At 36.3% G+C, this 16,315-nt stretch overlaps 1 protein-coding gene across 1 annotated transcript in view; it reads right to left on the bottom strand.

Annotated features, from left to right (window-relative positions):
• CCPG1 (cell cycle progression 1) overlaps positions 1 to 16,315 on the bottom strand; it is a 21,067-nt gene extending 4,752 nt beyond the window's left edge. Inside the window, 7 exon segments of the mRNA XM_035899497.1 lie at positions 606 to 727; positions 4,278 to 4,406; positions 4,409 to 4,531; positions 8,742 to 8,949; positions 9,123 to 9,202; positions 10,177 to 10,291; positions 16,244 to 16,315. Of these exon segments, the coding sequence (XP_035755390.1) occupies positions 606 to 727; positions 4,278 to 4,406; positions 4,409 to 4,531; positions 8,742 to 8,949; positions 9,123 to 9,202; positions 10,177 to 10,291; positions 16,244 to 16,303 (837 nt within the window). The 5' untranslated portion in view covers positions 16,304 to 16,315.

The raw sequence follows: 16,315 nt of genomic DNA, 5'->3' as shown, positions 1-16,315 counted from the left end.
GTAACTATATCCTAACACAAAAGGATCTCCCCACTCTCTTGGCATCCTTGACAAACTCTAGAACTGAACATCCTGAATTATGTATAAATGCCGCTATCAGCAACATAAGCAAAAACTTAAAAAAAAAAAGAGAAAAGGCATACGCACACAAAGAACTCCATAATATCTCTGAATGATTTAACAAGTAAAAAAACCTAAAAGTACAGGTTAAGTATTTAAAAAATTAATAACCGCTGACAATTTAGAAAGCAAATTCACAAAACCTGTAGGTTCAACCTGTAATAGGTTTTTACCAGTGTGTTCTACTTTTTTTTTAGATAACTCCTAGACTAGTAACAAATAACAAATCTGATCAAAACAAAAATCTTTGTTAAGATTTCAGGGGGGGAAAAAAAAAGTACACTCTCAGAAAGAACTTACTAAAGAAAAAAATGTAATGGATGTGTGAGAGAAATTAATTTCACTTTGTGTAAATGACACACATGACGACAGGATAACCATGGGGGGTTGGACTAGATGACCTCTAGGGGTCCCTTCCAACCCCAAACATTCTATGATTCAAGCATTCTATGAACCCAATGACTTCCAGCTAAACTCATACCTACCCCCAATTTATGATGCACTTTATCTCCTTGCTCTTGTTGGCACTGGTAAAGGTCATCTTTCATATCCTTTAATTCATGTGTCTTTGACACCAGCTGCTGACGTTTCTGGATCTGTATTGTACCTACAAAGATAAAAACTTTCTTTTGATAGCCTGACTTACATTACATAGTTAGAGGAACAGACGAACCTAAACATCACCTTCATTTTCTCTGCAAATTCAAAAGCATTCTTACCTTGCAACTTCTGCCCAGTACACTTACTAGTAACTGTTTAGCTGTACTAAATAAAGATTATAAAACCAGACTGTTACATACTGATTCTGTTTCTTCCAACGATAAACAATTTCTCAAACACCCAAAAATTCACTGTCTTTTATTTGATGATAACAAATGAAGGAGTTTGAGAAGACACATAGAAATAAGTTAGATACAAAACAATGGAAGTTATTCAGGAAAGGATATGTGTGATTTCTTTGTAGTCTTTTTAGTAACATGCAAGCCAGTCAGGACAAAAATGGAGACCATTAGTCCATGCATCATCTATTTCAGAACTACAACTTCTGCTGTTAAGTAAAGTTACATGAATGAGAGGATCTTAACACAGTATTTAAATTTTCATGCAGAAGCACAATTATTGCACACTGCTCACAAAACAGAAGTATTTGCAGGCCCTATCTTGTCATTTTTATCCATAAGTAAAGGCTGAGGAGTAAGCAAATATCCTGTCTTTCAATTGTCAGACAAAGGTTGAGACACACTATTTTTCTGAAAAAATGTCTTCATTGTACTACCACCATTTTTTTTTCCCCTGTCAAGTAAAACTTCTCTACTGGTACTTCCCTACCTATACACATGTTGTGTAAATCCTAACACTGATGTAGTTTTTGTTTCTTTGCTTTTAAGATTCTCTTGAATTGACTCAAGAGCAGATGGCAACAGCAAGGTTTAGTTATTTCTTTCAAAACATACGCAGAGTTCTACTTCTGTATTTAAAGGGGAGTTGTATTATGAAGCAGAATAAATTCTATAAATACTATTATACTGAGGATTTTTTTGTGCTCTCAATTTCTATTTAACTTACTGTCAAGTATGAACTTAAAACCAGACAATGCTCTATTAAACCAAGTTGAACCTCAACAGTTCAATTCAGCTAAGGGAAAGCAATATTTTTGTAGCAATTTTAAGTTTGCAGAGTCCTAATAAACACTTACTGGAAGCACAGATCCTTGCATAAGTGAATTTAAGTCTACTGAGTAAATCTGTTTGTCATATTTATGTTTTACAATAATTTTGAAGAAATCCATTGATCCTAAGAATCTGAAGGCTGCCTCTGAAAAATTTAATGTAAAGGGTTCATGTTAAGAGGAACCTGAAGCTCTGTTTCTCTCCTTCTCAAGAATCATAATTTAGATACAGTCAGAAAAAATGACATTTAGCACACAGAAAGACACTGAAAATGCACATAATGAGGTACCATTCCTAAGGAATTGGTTTGTGTTTCCAGCTGGTACTCTTAAGTCACAATATCCTTCAGATTATTTAAGTAATCTATCCAAATCCCTACCATTACAGCAATATTCCCTTTTGCAGATTCTGGTTAAAAAAGAAAAAGAAATATCTGAATGTACATAAGGAGACACTCTTCTGGCAAGGGCTTCCCAACTTTAGCTCTTCCAATTACCTGTTTTCCTGGAAAGCTTGCCCTCTTTCAGATCTCCTTCCTAGAGCACCATAAAGCCAGCTAACTCACTCTAGTACAGATTAGGATACAGTTATTGATTAAAACCTAATCCTAGTTGCTTTCTACATCTTTAAAAGTCTTAAAGGGGTCCTGGAGCTCTAGCTTGAAGGGAAAACATTATCTTGATAGTGACCCAAAAAAAAAACCAAAAAAAAAAAAAAAAAAAGGAATTTCATAAAAAGTAACCCTTTCCAATCCTCCTACACAACAATTAGCCTAGCATTAGAAGACTGGTGTGGAAAACATTCATTCCAAGCTGAATCACAAAAATGCAAAGTAGTCCTCCAGAGAAAAGGATTTCTCTTTGCAAGTTAATGTTACAAACCAAAAAAAAAAAACAAAACCAAAAAAACCAAAAAAAACACACACCACAAAAAAACCACAAACAAAAAACTGGAAGATGGAAAGCAGGGTTTCATTTCCTTTCTAGTGGTAGAAAGATTAGTTATCACATAACCATGAAGAACTTTCACTTGAAAAAGCAAAAACTAAAGCTACACAGGGTTGCTTTCTTTCTGCTGAGAGTGCTGTCAGCACTGCCGTCAGTGATGACAATTTTTATTTAGAAGTAGAGATTCAATGAACGAACAAGTCAAACTGAATCCCTTGAAGGTATGACCATTTCAATACATTTCAAAAATCTGTTTTTCGTTCACAGATCTCAAAGTTCTTTAAAAGGGTAGTATTTATCATTAACCCTAATTTAAACACAGTAAAACGATTAACAGAAGTGAAACCTCAAGTTATCACCACAAAGCACTATCAAAGATTGGTCCAGCCATTGTGTCCTCTCTGCTTCTAGCATGCCAATATACATCAATCTGTTTTTACACCAGCTACTACCAGCTGCAGCTGCTAAATAAAAAGTATTTTACACAACTGGATTAGTCATTCCTATAATCTCACATACACTAATAATTCTTAAGACTTTTTTTTTTTAATGTAAGTATGCATACATATATGGATGTCTGTGTACACATACACAATTTAAAAAGAAAATCTGAATGCAAGCACAGCATCCACAACACATCACTCATGACTCTTACCTTCAGGTTTACCTAAGAACAAAAAAGAAAATCAGGGTCAAGTGAAAATTAGTATAAATCTCAAAATAAGTGTCAAAATTTAGACCCTAACAATTAGTCAAAACCAAATCCAATTAGAATCATATTCCCAGTCTCAAACCGCATCACAAGTCTTCTTATGAAGGCACATTTTCATATAAAACTAAAACTACTCAGGAAAAATTACTATTAAAAATAAATGCCCTCTATCATTTTTATCAAATACATGTATCTTAGAAGATCAGGCTTGCGCTATGTAGATTTGGATCTGTAATGATCCAAATTTTGCTGTTTTGTTAAATGTCACAACAATCTGTGTAATGCTGAACTTCAGGGAATGCCCTGGACACAGAAAAATTGCTGGTATCCTGGATTCCCTAAACTGCTCTGGAATTGCAAGGAAAAATACACATCTTTTTTCTCCACTGGAGAGAGAAAAATATTGAAACTATGAACTCCCGTAAATGTGCCTTGTTCTATATTTACCAGATGAGTACATATGGGACAAAAGCCTGAAATAACTCTGTGAATGCTGTTAGGAATGATAAGCACTACCACAAATTTATTTCAAAAGAAAAAGATGCGAAAAATGAAGGGTACACACTACGTTACAAAAACAACAAGAAATTTCTATCTGGAAGGGCAACCAAAATTAGTTTGTTTTTATTTACTTTAAAGTAGTGTATATTAAATACAGTTGCACCTTGAAGGGCCTTCCTATATTATCTATACATTAGCAGCTGCTTTTTCTCATTTTTAGGTTTAGATTGTTAGCAGAAAACAAGAAAAAAAAAATCAGAGACACAATAAAATGGTATTTGTTATGCAAGATGTTGATTCTGTGTATTTTGTTTTCTATAAACTCACCATAGAAGTGTCCAAAGCCCATGCTGATTGCAATCACCAAAGCTAGTATGATGCACCTGTTAAGGCCACTACTGAACTGGCGTTTGTGCTGCTCTTCTCTGGGAGGTTCAGACTCTGGTTTTTTGGTGCCCCCCCCTCAGCCTCGGAGCTAGAGATCAGCCTCTTCTTAGCCCGACGTTTTCGTACTGTGGGACTGGACTGATTGCTAGTTTCATCACTACTCGATTCATCATTGCTAGCCTGAGACAAAAACACTGAAAACCAACACAGAACAGTCTTTAAAATGCATTAATCGTTGCTTTAAAAATCAATTTGAGTACCAAAATACATCATATTTATGCAAAATCTATTTGGCATTTATTTTACAAAACATTGATAGGAGAAAATAAAAATTCTCAAAGTGATAGTTTATGCTGGATATTAAGCAAGGAATGCTTGATCTCCAAAATTAAAAATTCATTTTTTCAAAGGAAAATATAGAGAATCAAGAAGTCATCAGCAAACAACTGTATGGCACTTCCCCCTACCTTATCACTCACTCATTAGAAAGCATTTCTTTCAGACAATCCTGCCTCTTAAAGCACCTACACATACTGCCTCTGCAAAATCTTGTGAAGTAGAAAGGTTAGGAATTCAGTTTTCCTTCTCATACAGGTATAGAGACTGAAATATTTAATAACAAAAAAGCAACAGAAAGGCTTGCTAAAAGAAAGTCTCCTAAAAGACAGACATGGCTTTATTATATTCTCTCAAAATGCTTCATTTTGCAATCGACATGCAGCTGCTGACAAAATTCCATTAAAGTTCCATTAATGTAGGTATTATAAATTGGATCACCAAACAAAGCTTTGCATTACAAATTTGAGTATGTAATTTTGTTTACTTTAATATCTACCATAGCCTACCTATTAACATCTTTATGTGCCTTTCAAAAAAAAAAAAAAACCAAAACAAAAAAAACCCCACACCACCAAACTATTTTCAACCACAACTGCACAGGGAAAGAACCTCTTGGGTGCTTCTGTGTTTGTCCCTCCAAATCCAAAATGCTTCTATTACCTGACTGATGTTTTGGAAGATTGAATTGGCCAAGTTTTGAAATAAGAACAAATTCTAACCATAAAAATATATATTTTTTAGCATTTTTGTAAAATGGTATTTATGATGCCATTTGTATGTTGATGTTCCTATGGCCCGAAAGCCATATATTCTAACTGGGAAAATAACATTTGTACCACTAATAGCAACAAGTAATTACAGCTCTGTTGGTATTTTCCCAGTTGCTGCATGTATTGTAAATAAATTTATATAATCCAGTCTATAAATAATGATTCTTTAACCTCCCTCCTTTGAAAGCATCATTTTCAAGTGTAAGGCAAGTATTAAGGGAAAGCAGCAGCAGGGTGAAAAAGCAGCTTTCAATTATCTATGTTCATGTACCTAATTCACATGCCTGAAATAGATTCAGTGTGATCAAGGAAGCCTCCAGCACATGACTAAACGCTCCTGCTCAGACAGTTCCGAATTTGATGCCCACAATTACACAATGCTAATGCCCCTTCTAGAAATACGGTTGTTCATTCTAGTATCAGAGATCATCACTCAAATGTAAAAATATAAATACAGGGTTACTGCTCTTGAACATTTCACAACTGAAAAGCATTTGTTGGAGCAAAGCCATGCATGCACCACTGAATAGACAAGAATGCCAAGCAGTGCTAGCCATTATCTATAAAAAGCATTACCAGTTAAGATTCTTCACTGAAAATAAATTCCAACTCCATAGAAGTGATTGCATCAACCCCAGAGAAGATTACCAATTAGTATCTGGAACGAATACACGTCTAATTTCTGACTCCATGGACAAGCAACAGGTCAGATAATGAAATGATAACTTCCCCTCTTACTATAAAAACATTCCTTTTAGTCAGCCAAACCAGACTGACCAAGCAGACATCACAATGAAGACAAATCACTTAAACAGCTACTTGATATGCAGATTCTTAAATGAGTTTATATAGCTTGGCAGAAAATGACACTTTTAAAGCAGATGCATACTTCCCCAATCCTGGACAATAAAGACAAGCATTCAGGAATTAGTCAGGAGAGAAGTATTTTTACTAGAATGCAGAGGTCAGACATTATAAAGGATTATACAGGGCATACTTAATAAGACAGGTGTAATTATTGCTTATTTGGTTTTTTAGGGTTTTTTATACAACCAAAGAAGCTTACACGTATGGAATACAAAAGTGGTTAAGGAACAAGCTGCTTCTAGCCAAATGGGAAATTCTTTGATATATGCTGAACAGCAAAGTATAGGAAAGAGGAAAAAATAGACAATCAGAAAGCAAAGAGAAAAGCTCCAAGACACTTAGAGCCATTCATAAGCACCCACTGGCAAGTTATCAACAGCATTACACTTTCAGGCAAGAACAACATTGCCTTACAGCTGCTCTAAGAATTCAGTACAAAGCTGTACTCTAACACTCACAGGATGAAAAGGAGTATAAACCAAAGTGTGACCACAGTAGCAGTCCAAAATTCTAGCTTCTGCTATGATTTTGAAGTGTCAGATCTACACTAGAAACCAGATGAAGTAACAATGTCAGTTAAGAAGGTCATTTCCTTTGATGTTTCTGCACAGAAACGTCTCAAGCCTAGATGCAGTTTATTTCAATATATGAGTGCTTCTGCTAGTTAACTTAATTCATGAAGCAATATTAAAACATTTCTATTTGCATGGTGAAGACAGCCTAAACAGGAATTGGTCTGCAAGTAAAAGTGGCAGAAAATCCTTTTAGAAAGTTTTAGTATCTACATTAGGAAAAATTGGAAGTTCATCCTTTTCCAACACAACAGAAAACTCAGGAAGTGGACGGCAAAGATTTCCGTTGCCAAAAAGTGGCATGAAAATTTTGACGGCTATAACTTTGGCATTTAAAATAAATGCAAGAGTACTCCAGACATTTTCTGTAATACTTGGTCAATCAAATGCACAGCACTGAAGACCATGCTGAAATCAGCTTAAGTTAGAAGGAAGAAATTCTTTTTGCCAGTCACACATAGGTTTGGAATCGAACAAGAACCATTCATTTAAATGGTCAAGCATATATATTAAAATGTATTACAAAGCTTACTGATGCCCATTCCAAATTTAATTACGTTTATCACTTTTCAAAAAAGCAAATAAAACAGTGACAGCTTAGCCAAATTCTTGAGTCAGGACTAGTTTCAGCACCTGTTTGGAATATCACTACTGTAAGATCAAGCCAGATTGCTACTGATAATCTTAAGAACACTCCATGCAAGCTATAAGCAATCAGCTTTACACAAGCTGATCAAATTTAATCACACCACCTTGGAAAGGAAGACTGCGAGACACATGCTCTTTCACCTCATTTCCCCATCCCCTTACACAACCAGGAATCTTCCTCAGCTTCTCCAGCCAACTGACTTTTGTGTACAAAAACATGGGGGGGGAAAAAAAAAACATTTTTAGAACTCAGTCCTAAAAGAAAAAACAAAGTAAACTAAATTTTAAATTAAAAATTAAGTCAAGTTATCCAAAAGACTTAAGGTGACAGCTTTGTTATGAATTATCACTGGTCATAATTAGATGCTCAGCTGTCATTTTCTGCTTCCAATGGATACTACACAGATACACGAACCTTTAACGATGCTTTATTCTACTTCTAAGACAAAATGGTATTTTGAGAAAAGTCCTGCTCTTGTAGTAAACTTACTTTGAAAGGTAAAAGTCAGTAACACAAAAGTGTTATAGCGTATAAAGAGAACAGAAAAGATTACAAATAAGCAGCCAAACAATTAAACAGGAAGACTAGAGAACTAGAGAAGAGTAACACAACAGTAAGGGGTTTTTGTTTGGGTTTGTTGGGTTTTTGTTTGTTTTTAATTGGCCAAATATTCATATCCTTCCTCCTGAAAATCATGTGTTGCATTTCTGTCAAGTACTGGGAGTCTCTTAAAAAAATAAAAGTATATTCTACACAGCTATGAAGGTAAGCAAAAAGTTTTGCAGTCATGCTGCTATTAGTCCTCCTGGCCCCAAAAATCAATTCTCTCACAGCTGTTCATTATTTATGCCAACTCTATAAAAGCCAAAAAAATTACCAAGAAAAAAACCTATAATTCTATGAACTAGAAGTCATTTTAACTCTCCAAAATATGCTAGAAGTTTACTTTCTATTTAAAATAGTCAACACTCAATGGGATAGAATGCTTTCAAATAAAAAGATTGCAGACATACATTTGGACAACATTTTAAGAGTTAGGGCAACTACAGTTGTCCTAGAGACTGCAAACACTTCGACACTTATGCAGCAAGGCCAATTCTTTTTTCCTCTCCACACAAAGAAGGTTCCCTAAGCAAAGATTTTATTTTTTTTTTTTACCCCCAGTGACATTTTTGCATCTAGTTGCTTAGTGATTTATTACTCTTACCCGTTTCTAGATGGGAAAACGCGTATTGACTGCTAGAGGAGGAACCCATGTTAAAATCTTCTGAACTTTGAGCTTCTTCACCATCAGCTGGAGCTTCCTCCTGACTTTGAGTTTCATCTGGTTTTGGAGCTTCAAGCGTAACAATGTCAGAATCATCGCTAATAGTTCCAATGCAGGACACATCATCTGGTATTTTTTCTTTCTTTCCCTGGGGAAATAGACAATGTGAAAATAATTCAGATACATACAGTACAAAGTAATTTATCCTTACTGCTTTAAAGAAAGGAAAAGTCAATATCTTTATTTTAATGCCTTCAAAACATTGCTTGGCATTGGCAGATGGGGCTGTAAGAAGCTTTTGAATAACATAACATAATTTACCTCTGGAACTGTCTGAGTTTCCTCAAAAGCAGAGGGAGTATTATCTACCACTGGTATCTCTCCATCACTGTTGCACTGAGCTATATAAAGAGGAAAAACCAAACAAACATGGGATTAAGACCAATAACTCCACAAATTATGCCCACTCCCATATAATACTAAAATACGTATAACTGTGACCAATTTCTATTATCTACTCATATCAGGGAAGGTTTTCTAAATACACTAAATCTCATTTTTAATATCCCTCTAACAAACATCAGAATCCAATCTGTCATTATGTAATGCAATGTTTTAGAGGACACTTAAATTCAGATGGTCATACTAATCATAATGCAAGTAACCTACAAATGAAAAGCACGGTTAGATAAAAAACCAACACTACGCTGTAAGTTGATACCACAGTACATTTGCACACTAGGATAATTAAAATATTTTCCAGATAGTCAATGGAGTTTGAGTGTCTAGTCCTGTTTCTACAAGGAGAGGTTATGAATTTGGAAACATGGCCACGCTCAAATTTAGTCAACTGCACACTGAACCTGTCACACCTGTGTTCTCATACCGATATCAACAAACTGAATATTGAATTTAGTAATTCAAATAAATGGAAGGATTTTCATTACATTAATATGCACCAGACTTAACACTTCCAACTCAAGAAATGTTAACACAGTGCCACAATGTTATTTTTTAGATGTAAATGCATTGATTGGTCTTTCCAAATCTATGACATTACTCAGAAATGTTTACTATAGTAAATTTCTTTTATCAATAGCACTTCTATAAACTATTTTCCAGCAACACCAGTGCATACTATTTTATAACGTATCTAAGCACTGACAAAATGAAAGACATCCTACTAATTTCATCTATTTAAGAAAAAATACTTTTATAAAGTTGATGACTGAATGTTTTCCAGAACACTGATGAAGCAAGGACTTTGACAGAGGCCTACAAAGTATACAAACTATTAAAAATACTAATTTTGTGCCAATGCTACAACAGTAGCATATACCTATTTTATGGAACTGCTTCTCTTTTAATATCTTACCTTGCAAATCAATTGGTTGTTCCTCTTCTTGCAAAGAAACATATTCTTCTGAAACAAACTCATGGTTATCATTTGTGCTTCCATTTTCTGAAGTCACTGTCTCTATGTCAGAACCCTGGAGTTGAAGAGTTTTAAATGAACATTACAGTTATTGGGGTTTCCATCAGTAAAGCAGAAGGGCTACAAAGAAAGCAGAACATTACTAATAAAAACAGAAAAGAATAACAACCTTTAAAACTGAAGAAGATTTTGAACAGAGAAAAGCAAGAGAAATACCAAGTAATCAACTAGAGGGAAACAACTGTTAGCGTATAATACTTACGACCATGATCGAAATGAAAAAAGGCAAAGGACAATTGGAACAACTATGCTAAGTATTTTAAATAACTATTTTCTATTAGGTTTATTAGACCTGTTTATTAAATAGAATTTAGGAAAACAGAGGAGGTTTCAAATGAGTTTTGAATACAGGATCCAATTCTTGCACACATGTCCATGTATTGTATGTAAATACACACACCCTCCCCAAAATGGAACTTCACGAGTATGAACTCAATACGTACTACTACCACAAAAAATATGCGTAACTCCACTCCATCTCAATTCCTGTTAGCAAATTTGAATGGCTGTTTTAACAGTACATCTCTGACACCAGGAAAACAAATATTTAGACAATCTCTAAATTGGATTTCTGTCTTACATCCAGAAAGAAGCCTTAGTTATTAGTCAGCTGCCAGTCAGCAACAACCTCAGAGCAAAACAGGAACTGAAGATAAACAACGCTCAGAGACTGCAGGGCACTAAAGGAAGCAGTATGGCTGACAGCTCTAAATGTTTAATCTTCATATTGACATTTTTGTTTAAAAGAACTGATGGAACACAAGTAATGTTATGTGTTGGTTTTGGCTAGAGTAGAGTTAATTTTCTCCATAGTAGCTGGTATGGGGCTATGGTTTGGGTTTGTGCAGGAGACCGTGTTGACGGCACAGGGATGTTTCCGCTGAGCAGTGCTTACACAGAGCCAAGGCCTTTTCTGCTCCTCACCCCACCCCACCAGCAAGCAGGCTGGGGGGCACAAGAAGCTGCTGGGGGACACAGCCGGGACAGCTGATCCCAACTGACCAAAGAGATATCCCACACCATGTGCCATCATGCTGAGCACATAAAGCTGGGGGAAGAAGGAAGGAGGGAACATCCAGAGTGATGGGTGTTTCTTTTCCCAAGTAACCATTACATGTGATGGAGCCCTGCTTTCCTGGAGATGGCTGAACACCTGCCTGCCGATGGGAAGTAGGGAATAAATTCCTTGTTTTGCTCTGCTTGGGTGCATGGTTTTTGCTTTACCTATTACACTGTCTTTATCTCAACCCACAAGTTTTCTCACTTTTATTCTTCTCATTTTCTCCCCCATCGCACCGAGGGGCAAAGGGTGAGCAAGCAGCTATGCGGGGCTTAGTTGCCAGCTGGGGTTAAACCACAACAGGCTATTAGAAAACTATAAACATGCAAAACATAACTGAAAAATACTAAGTCACTCTGATCCATAAATAACTTTAGCTGTTTTTGTAAACAGAGATAGTTATTTTTGCAACAGCAGGTGTGAAATTACAGTAGTAGTAATACTTCCAGATCAGTTTCCCCAGATGCCCCATATCAGGACTCAAGCAAACACATACGCTTTTGTTTTTAAGAGGAGACTGTATTTCAGGAAGATTAGATACCTCAAGAAGAGTTGCATAAGATACAATTTACAATCACAGTTATATTCCTTTTTAAAAGGCTTCAAAAATTAACTGCTTTAGTAATTTGATAAATACTTTGCAATGTTTTCTTTTGACTACAAAAGTATGACAATTTTCATCTTAAATGTTTTGCAGGAATTCACCATTATTAATGACACAATTATAAGTAACTTATTAAAATCTGAGTGAAATCTCAGGAAAGAAAATACAAAATTGGGGGGTTTGGCTTGGTTTAGTTTTATAGATAGATATATAGATTTATTATGTGACAATTGTTCTCTGGTGTAATAGAACCATTACTTTCACTTCTCAAGTTGTGAAGAAGAAAAAGAATAACAAAAATTTAGTTTGCCCAGGCTCCACAACAAGGCAAACATCAGGAATACAGCTTAAAACAGGTTAGAATTTTTGCTAAAATACCAAGAAACTGGGCTAGCTGCGTACATGGTAAGCCATCCTTTTTCAAACACATGTGCAGTCTGGTGTGGATGTCTGAATTCTCAGATTCACTTAATCTGTTGCTAGACTTCCATCACCCTTCCATTTCATTAACAGCAGAGAGGTTGAGGAAGGATATTGTCTCCTCACTACACTTCTTTTCCTACACTCCTATAAAAAATTAGCAGGTCCGTTCTTAAGAGTAGTCAGACAAAACACAGCATCACTTCATCTCTGTTCAAAGCAGATATTAAATTCAGCATACACAGCTGTCAGTTCTGTGCAATCACAATCTAGCCAATTGCCATTTCTTGCCCCTCTTAACTCGGTGCCTTTGTAAACAGCAAAACAAATCCAGAAACTGATTCTGTTGTGTCATCATCAATACAGGTTGCAATAATACATGAGAAAGTACTCCTACATTATTCCAAATCTGTCTAATCCTTAGCTCTATCCCTTTCCTGAATACCCAAATCATTTCCCTGAAGTATACAGTAGTCCACATGTCACCCCCTCCACGGATAGCAAGTGCGTGAAGGATATCTAAACATCCTGTTCATTCTACTCTCTTCATGCTCAGATTCAAAGCTGTCTTGCTGGGAGAACGCCAATAATGGGAGCTCTTAAACACCAGTACTTCCCCCCACCCCAAACAGAATAATTTTATTTCTTTTAATCAGGGAAGAGTAACTGGGAACAGAAAATCTCTATACCAGAGAAATTTGTTCTGCTTTGGCTAGACAAATGCCTGCCTTCCTAGAATCTTGTATTATGTTAATTTGTTGAGTGCATAATTAATTTTCAGTTACAGTGTAAAATAACCATCACTAGTATGACAATAAAGTGTGCAGTTCACAGCTGAAGAACCCAACTGTTGTAGCCAATTCCTAAATCCTTTCACTTTTATTAGAAGTCTGTAAAGTTCGGCAGCCTGTGCACTCCTGTGTCCTGCTTGGTCTTGAGGACTGAAGTGAGTGAGTTTTCTGGTTCTCTTTTGGTGACAGGATTCCCAACTTGTCATCCAACTCAAAACAAGGAAAAGAAGTTTTAACCATCTCTTAAATACCACCTTGCTGCCAACAGAAATGAAACCATGGCCCAAGATTTATAAGCCACAAACCGTTATCTCTTGCTTTTGAAACAGAACTGATCTTTCAAAACTTGAGTACAATCACAAGCTCATAATGGCTTGCCTTTCGAACTACCCAGATTTTCATTATAATCTGCAAATAGGGGAGTGTACAGTGAAGGAGAAACAGCTGATCACTACCCATGATCTCTTCCCATTATTTCCTATTTTCCTCCTATGAATGAAATATCTCAAGTACTGTTCCTAGAAAATGTTTGGGGGCAGGCAACAAGAAGATATAGAGAGCCAATACGTAAGTGTCATTCCAGCAAAATACTTAACCCATTTGCTCTGAGGATTCTGGCTCAACAGCCCGCTCAGCTTACAAGACCATGCTAAATACTTAAAAACCAAAACTAACCAAAAAACCCCACCTCATACTACACCCACACATCAGCCAAGATCTGAAGAGATACAAAAGTCCCCAGGACTAAAGGAGAAAAGTATATTGGAGGTCCACACTAATAGGTAGGGCCTCTCAGAGTGTCTAAGCAACTTAGTCCTGCCTTATTCACTGCTAGAGAAAGATAGATAAAATACTAATCTTACCTAACTTCAAGTGTCTACACATGAGCAAGTTGTTGAAGGCACCTTTACAATCAATAGTCAGTGGAGTCAAGACAGCACGTCTTTTTATTAAATATAAGTGTTGACCTTAGCATAAGAATTACTGCTCTCTAGACTCCACTGATTGTATTGATTTAATCTATACAATGCAAACTTAGAAACCAACATCAGATTCAGACACCTACCCTGTAGACACCTAAACAACAACAAATCCCATCCCAACAGACCTTTAGTTGCTTAATTTTTTTTTCTTTGCCCCAAGCTTTATTCTACTAGGAATTAAAAATTACTTTTGTTTTAATAAAGCCATTGTCACTTTATACAACTAGTCAATCAGAAGACAGGAAACACAAACACACAAATTAAACCAGGACTACACAGACATAACAGTGACTTTACAAAAGAATGAGAGAAATCTAGCATTTAATCCCAAATAAAATTATGTCTAATAAATGAAATTACAGCAAATTTGACAGAGCTCCACACATCAACTGAATAGGTCCTAAAAGACAAAAAGCATTTTGAAAGAACAGTTTCTTGCCTTGCACACAGTCTGTTAGCTCCTTCCACCTGCTGCCACACAATCTACCATCACAACTACCATCACAACATCCTTGCACAGTAACTAGAATGCTTTTATATATTTCCTTATGGAATATACCTCTTCAGTGACAGTTTGGTTAATGGGAAAAAAAATTCGCCTAATTGCTGCCTCTATCTCAGTCCTGCACTGCCATATGAATTCCTCCCCCACAAGGTGCCATCACCCAGGTTATTTCTACGTATTTCACGCCTTGCACTCTCCAGCCTGAACAACAGGGCCAAGGAAACCCAGAATTCCAACATGAATTGCAAAGAACTTGTGCTAAAAGCTGCTGCAAGTCCCTGAAAAGCACAAAAGAAAGACACTTCAAAACTCAAGTCTTGTCACAGAAGAATCTCTTGCCACCTCCAAGCCTTTCAGGCTGTTGGAGTTCTCAAGACCCTCCAAGCATTAAGTATGGCAAGCCCTTACCCAATCATCATTTTAAGCTCAGAGAAGGCTATACTTCTCATCCCTGACCTTACAGTACAAATGTAAGGAGTGCTGCCCTGCCCTCCCATCATCTTCATTTACCAGTAAACCTAATAAAATGTTGGCATTCCTTTACTCACTGTCGCTTCCTCCAGATTCTACTTGTGGCAAGAAAGCCTGGGAAAACTTCAGCATCTTGGGTAAGGAATGTATCATTACATACTCTCTGTAACATAACCCTCTCCAAGGGATTGCCAACCAGTCTTTTTAACACTGTTGACTTCTGGAGATCCCAGACCCTCTCAACTCCCCGTCTTTCCTTCTCAAAGCAGAACAGCATTCCACACAAATGAAAGTGCTTTAAATTGTGCAAAATAAGACCCAATAGGCTTATGTGTATCTTCCTCCAAACTGCCTATCCATTCTATAAGCAGAGTAAGGCAATACAAAAGACTAGAGGCAGCACATCTCAGCTGTCTTTATGTCAGTCCTCAACCTCCTGAGCTCAGAGGCTCAACTCAAAGACAGAGACTGTTCCAGTCAGGAACCAGGAACAAAAGCAGTCAGTTATGCACAAACTATAGCATTCACATGAGCCTTGAAAATGCCTCCTTCTAATATTCTAGTCATTTGGCATAAACTTGTCTCTATCCTATTTTTTCATAATAAGAGAGACAGAATGTAAGGACAGAGGGCTGCTCCTACAGCAACTGTTGAACCTAGGATCAGATAACTTGGTGGTAGAAAAGACTTGGAGAAACCATGGAATCATTCCCTTTGGCATGACATATTTTTCCTGCCCATTATTCCCAACTTTTTAGTTGGCGGTGCATTTGGAAGGAAAAGCAGAAACATATTACCAAAAACTAACAGTTACATAGAAAGTCAGTGTTTTCAGAAAAGATGGAACAGAGAGCATCTCACTAAAATTCTAGCAATACTTCAAAGCAAAACCTTTGTAGAAAAAAATTATTCTTTCCAATAATAAAATCTATATCACCTATAGTAAAGGATACACATTTTAAAACAGTAGTTTATGTTTTCTTATTTATAAAATCTCTCTTCTATATTCTCTGTTGATATGCAAGTTCCACACAAAAACTACAACACTGAAATATTTTACCGCATATAGTTAGTCTTAAACTGACAGAATTTTATTAGCTTGAGATTGGGTACCTCATGATTGATGACAGTCCAGCCACAAGATGAATCACTGTCACTGGAATTTTCTGACATTTTCAAAGCACG

The sequence above is a fragment of the Egretta garzetta genome, unplaced genomic scaffold (genome assembly GCF_000687185.1).
Source record: "Egretta garzetta isolate BGI_Z169 unplaced genomic scaffold, ASM68718v1 scaffold287, whole genome shotgun sequence".
NCBI classification, from domain to species: domain Eukaryota; kingdom Metazoa; phylum Chordata; class Aves; order Pelecaniformes; family Ardeidae; genus Egretta; species Egretta garzetta.
The sequence above is the reverse complement of the archived record's forward strand: the minus strand, read 5'-3'. Positions and strand labels throughout refer to the sequence as shown.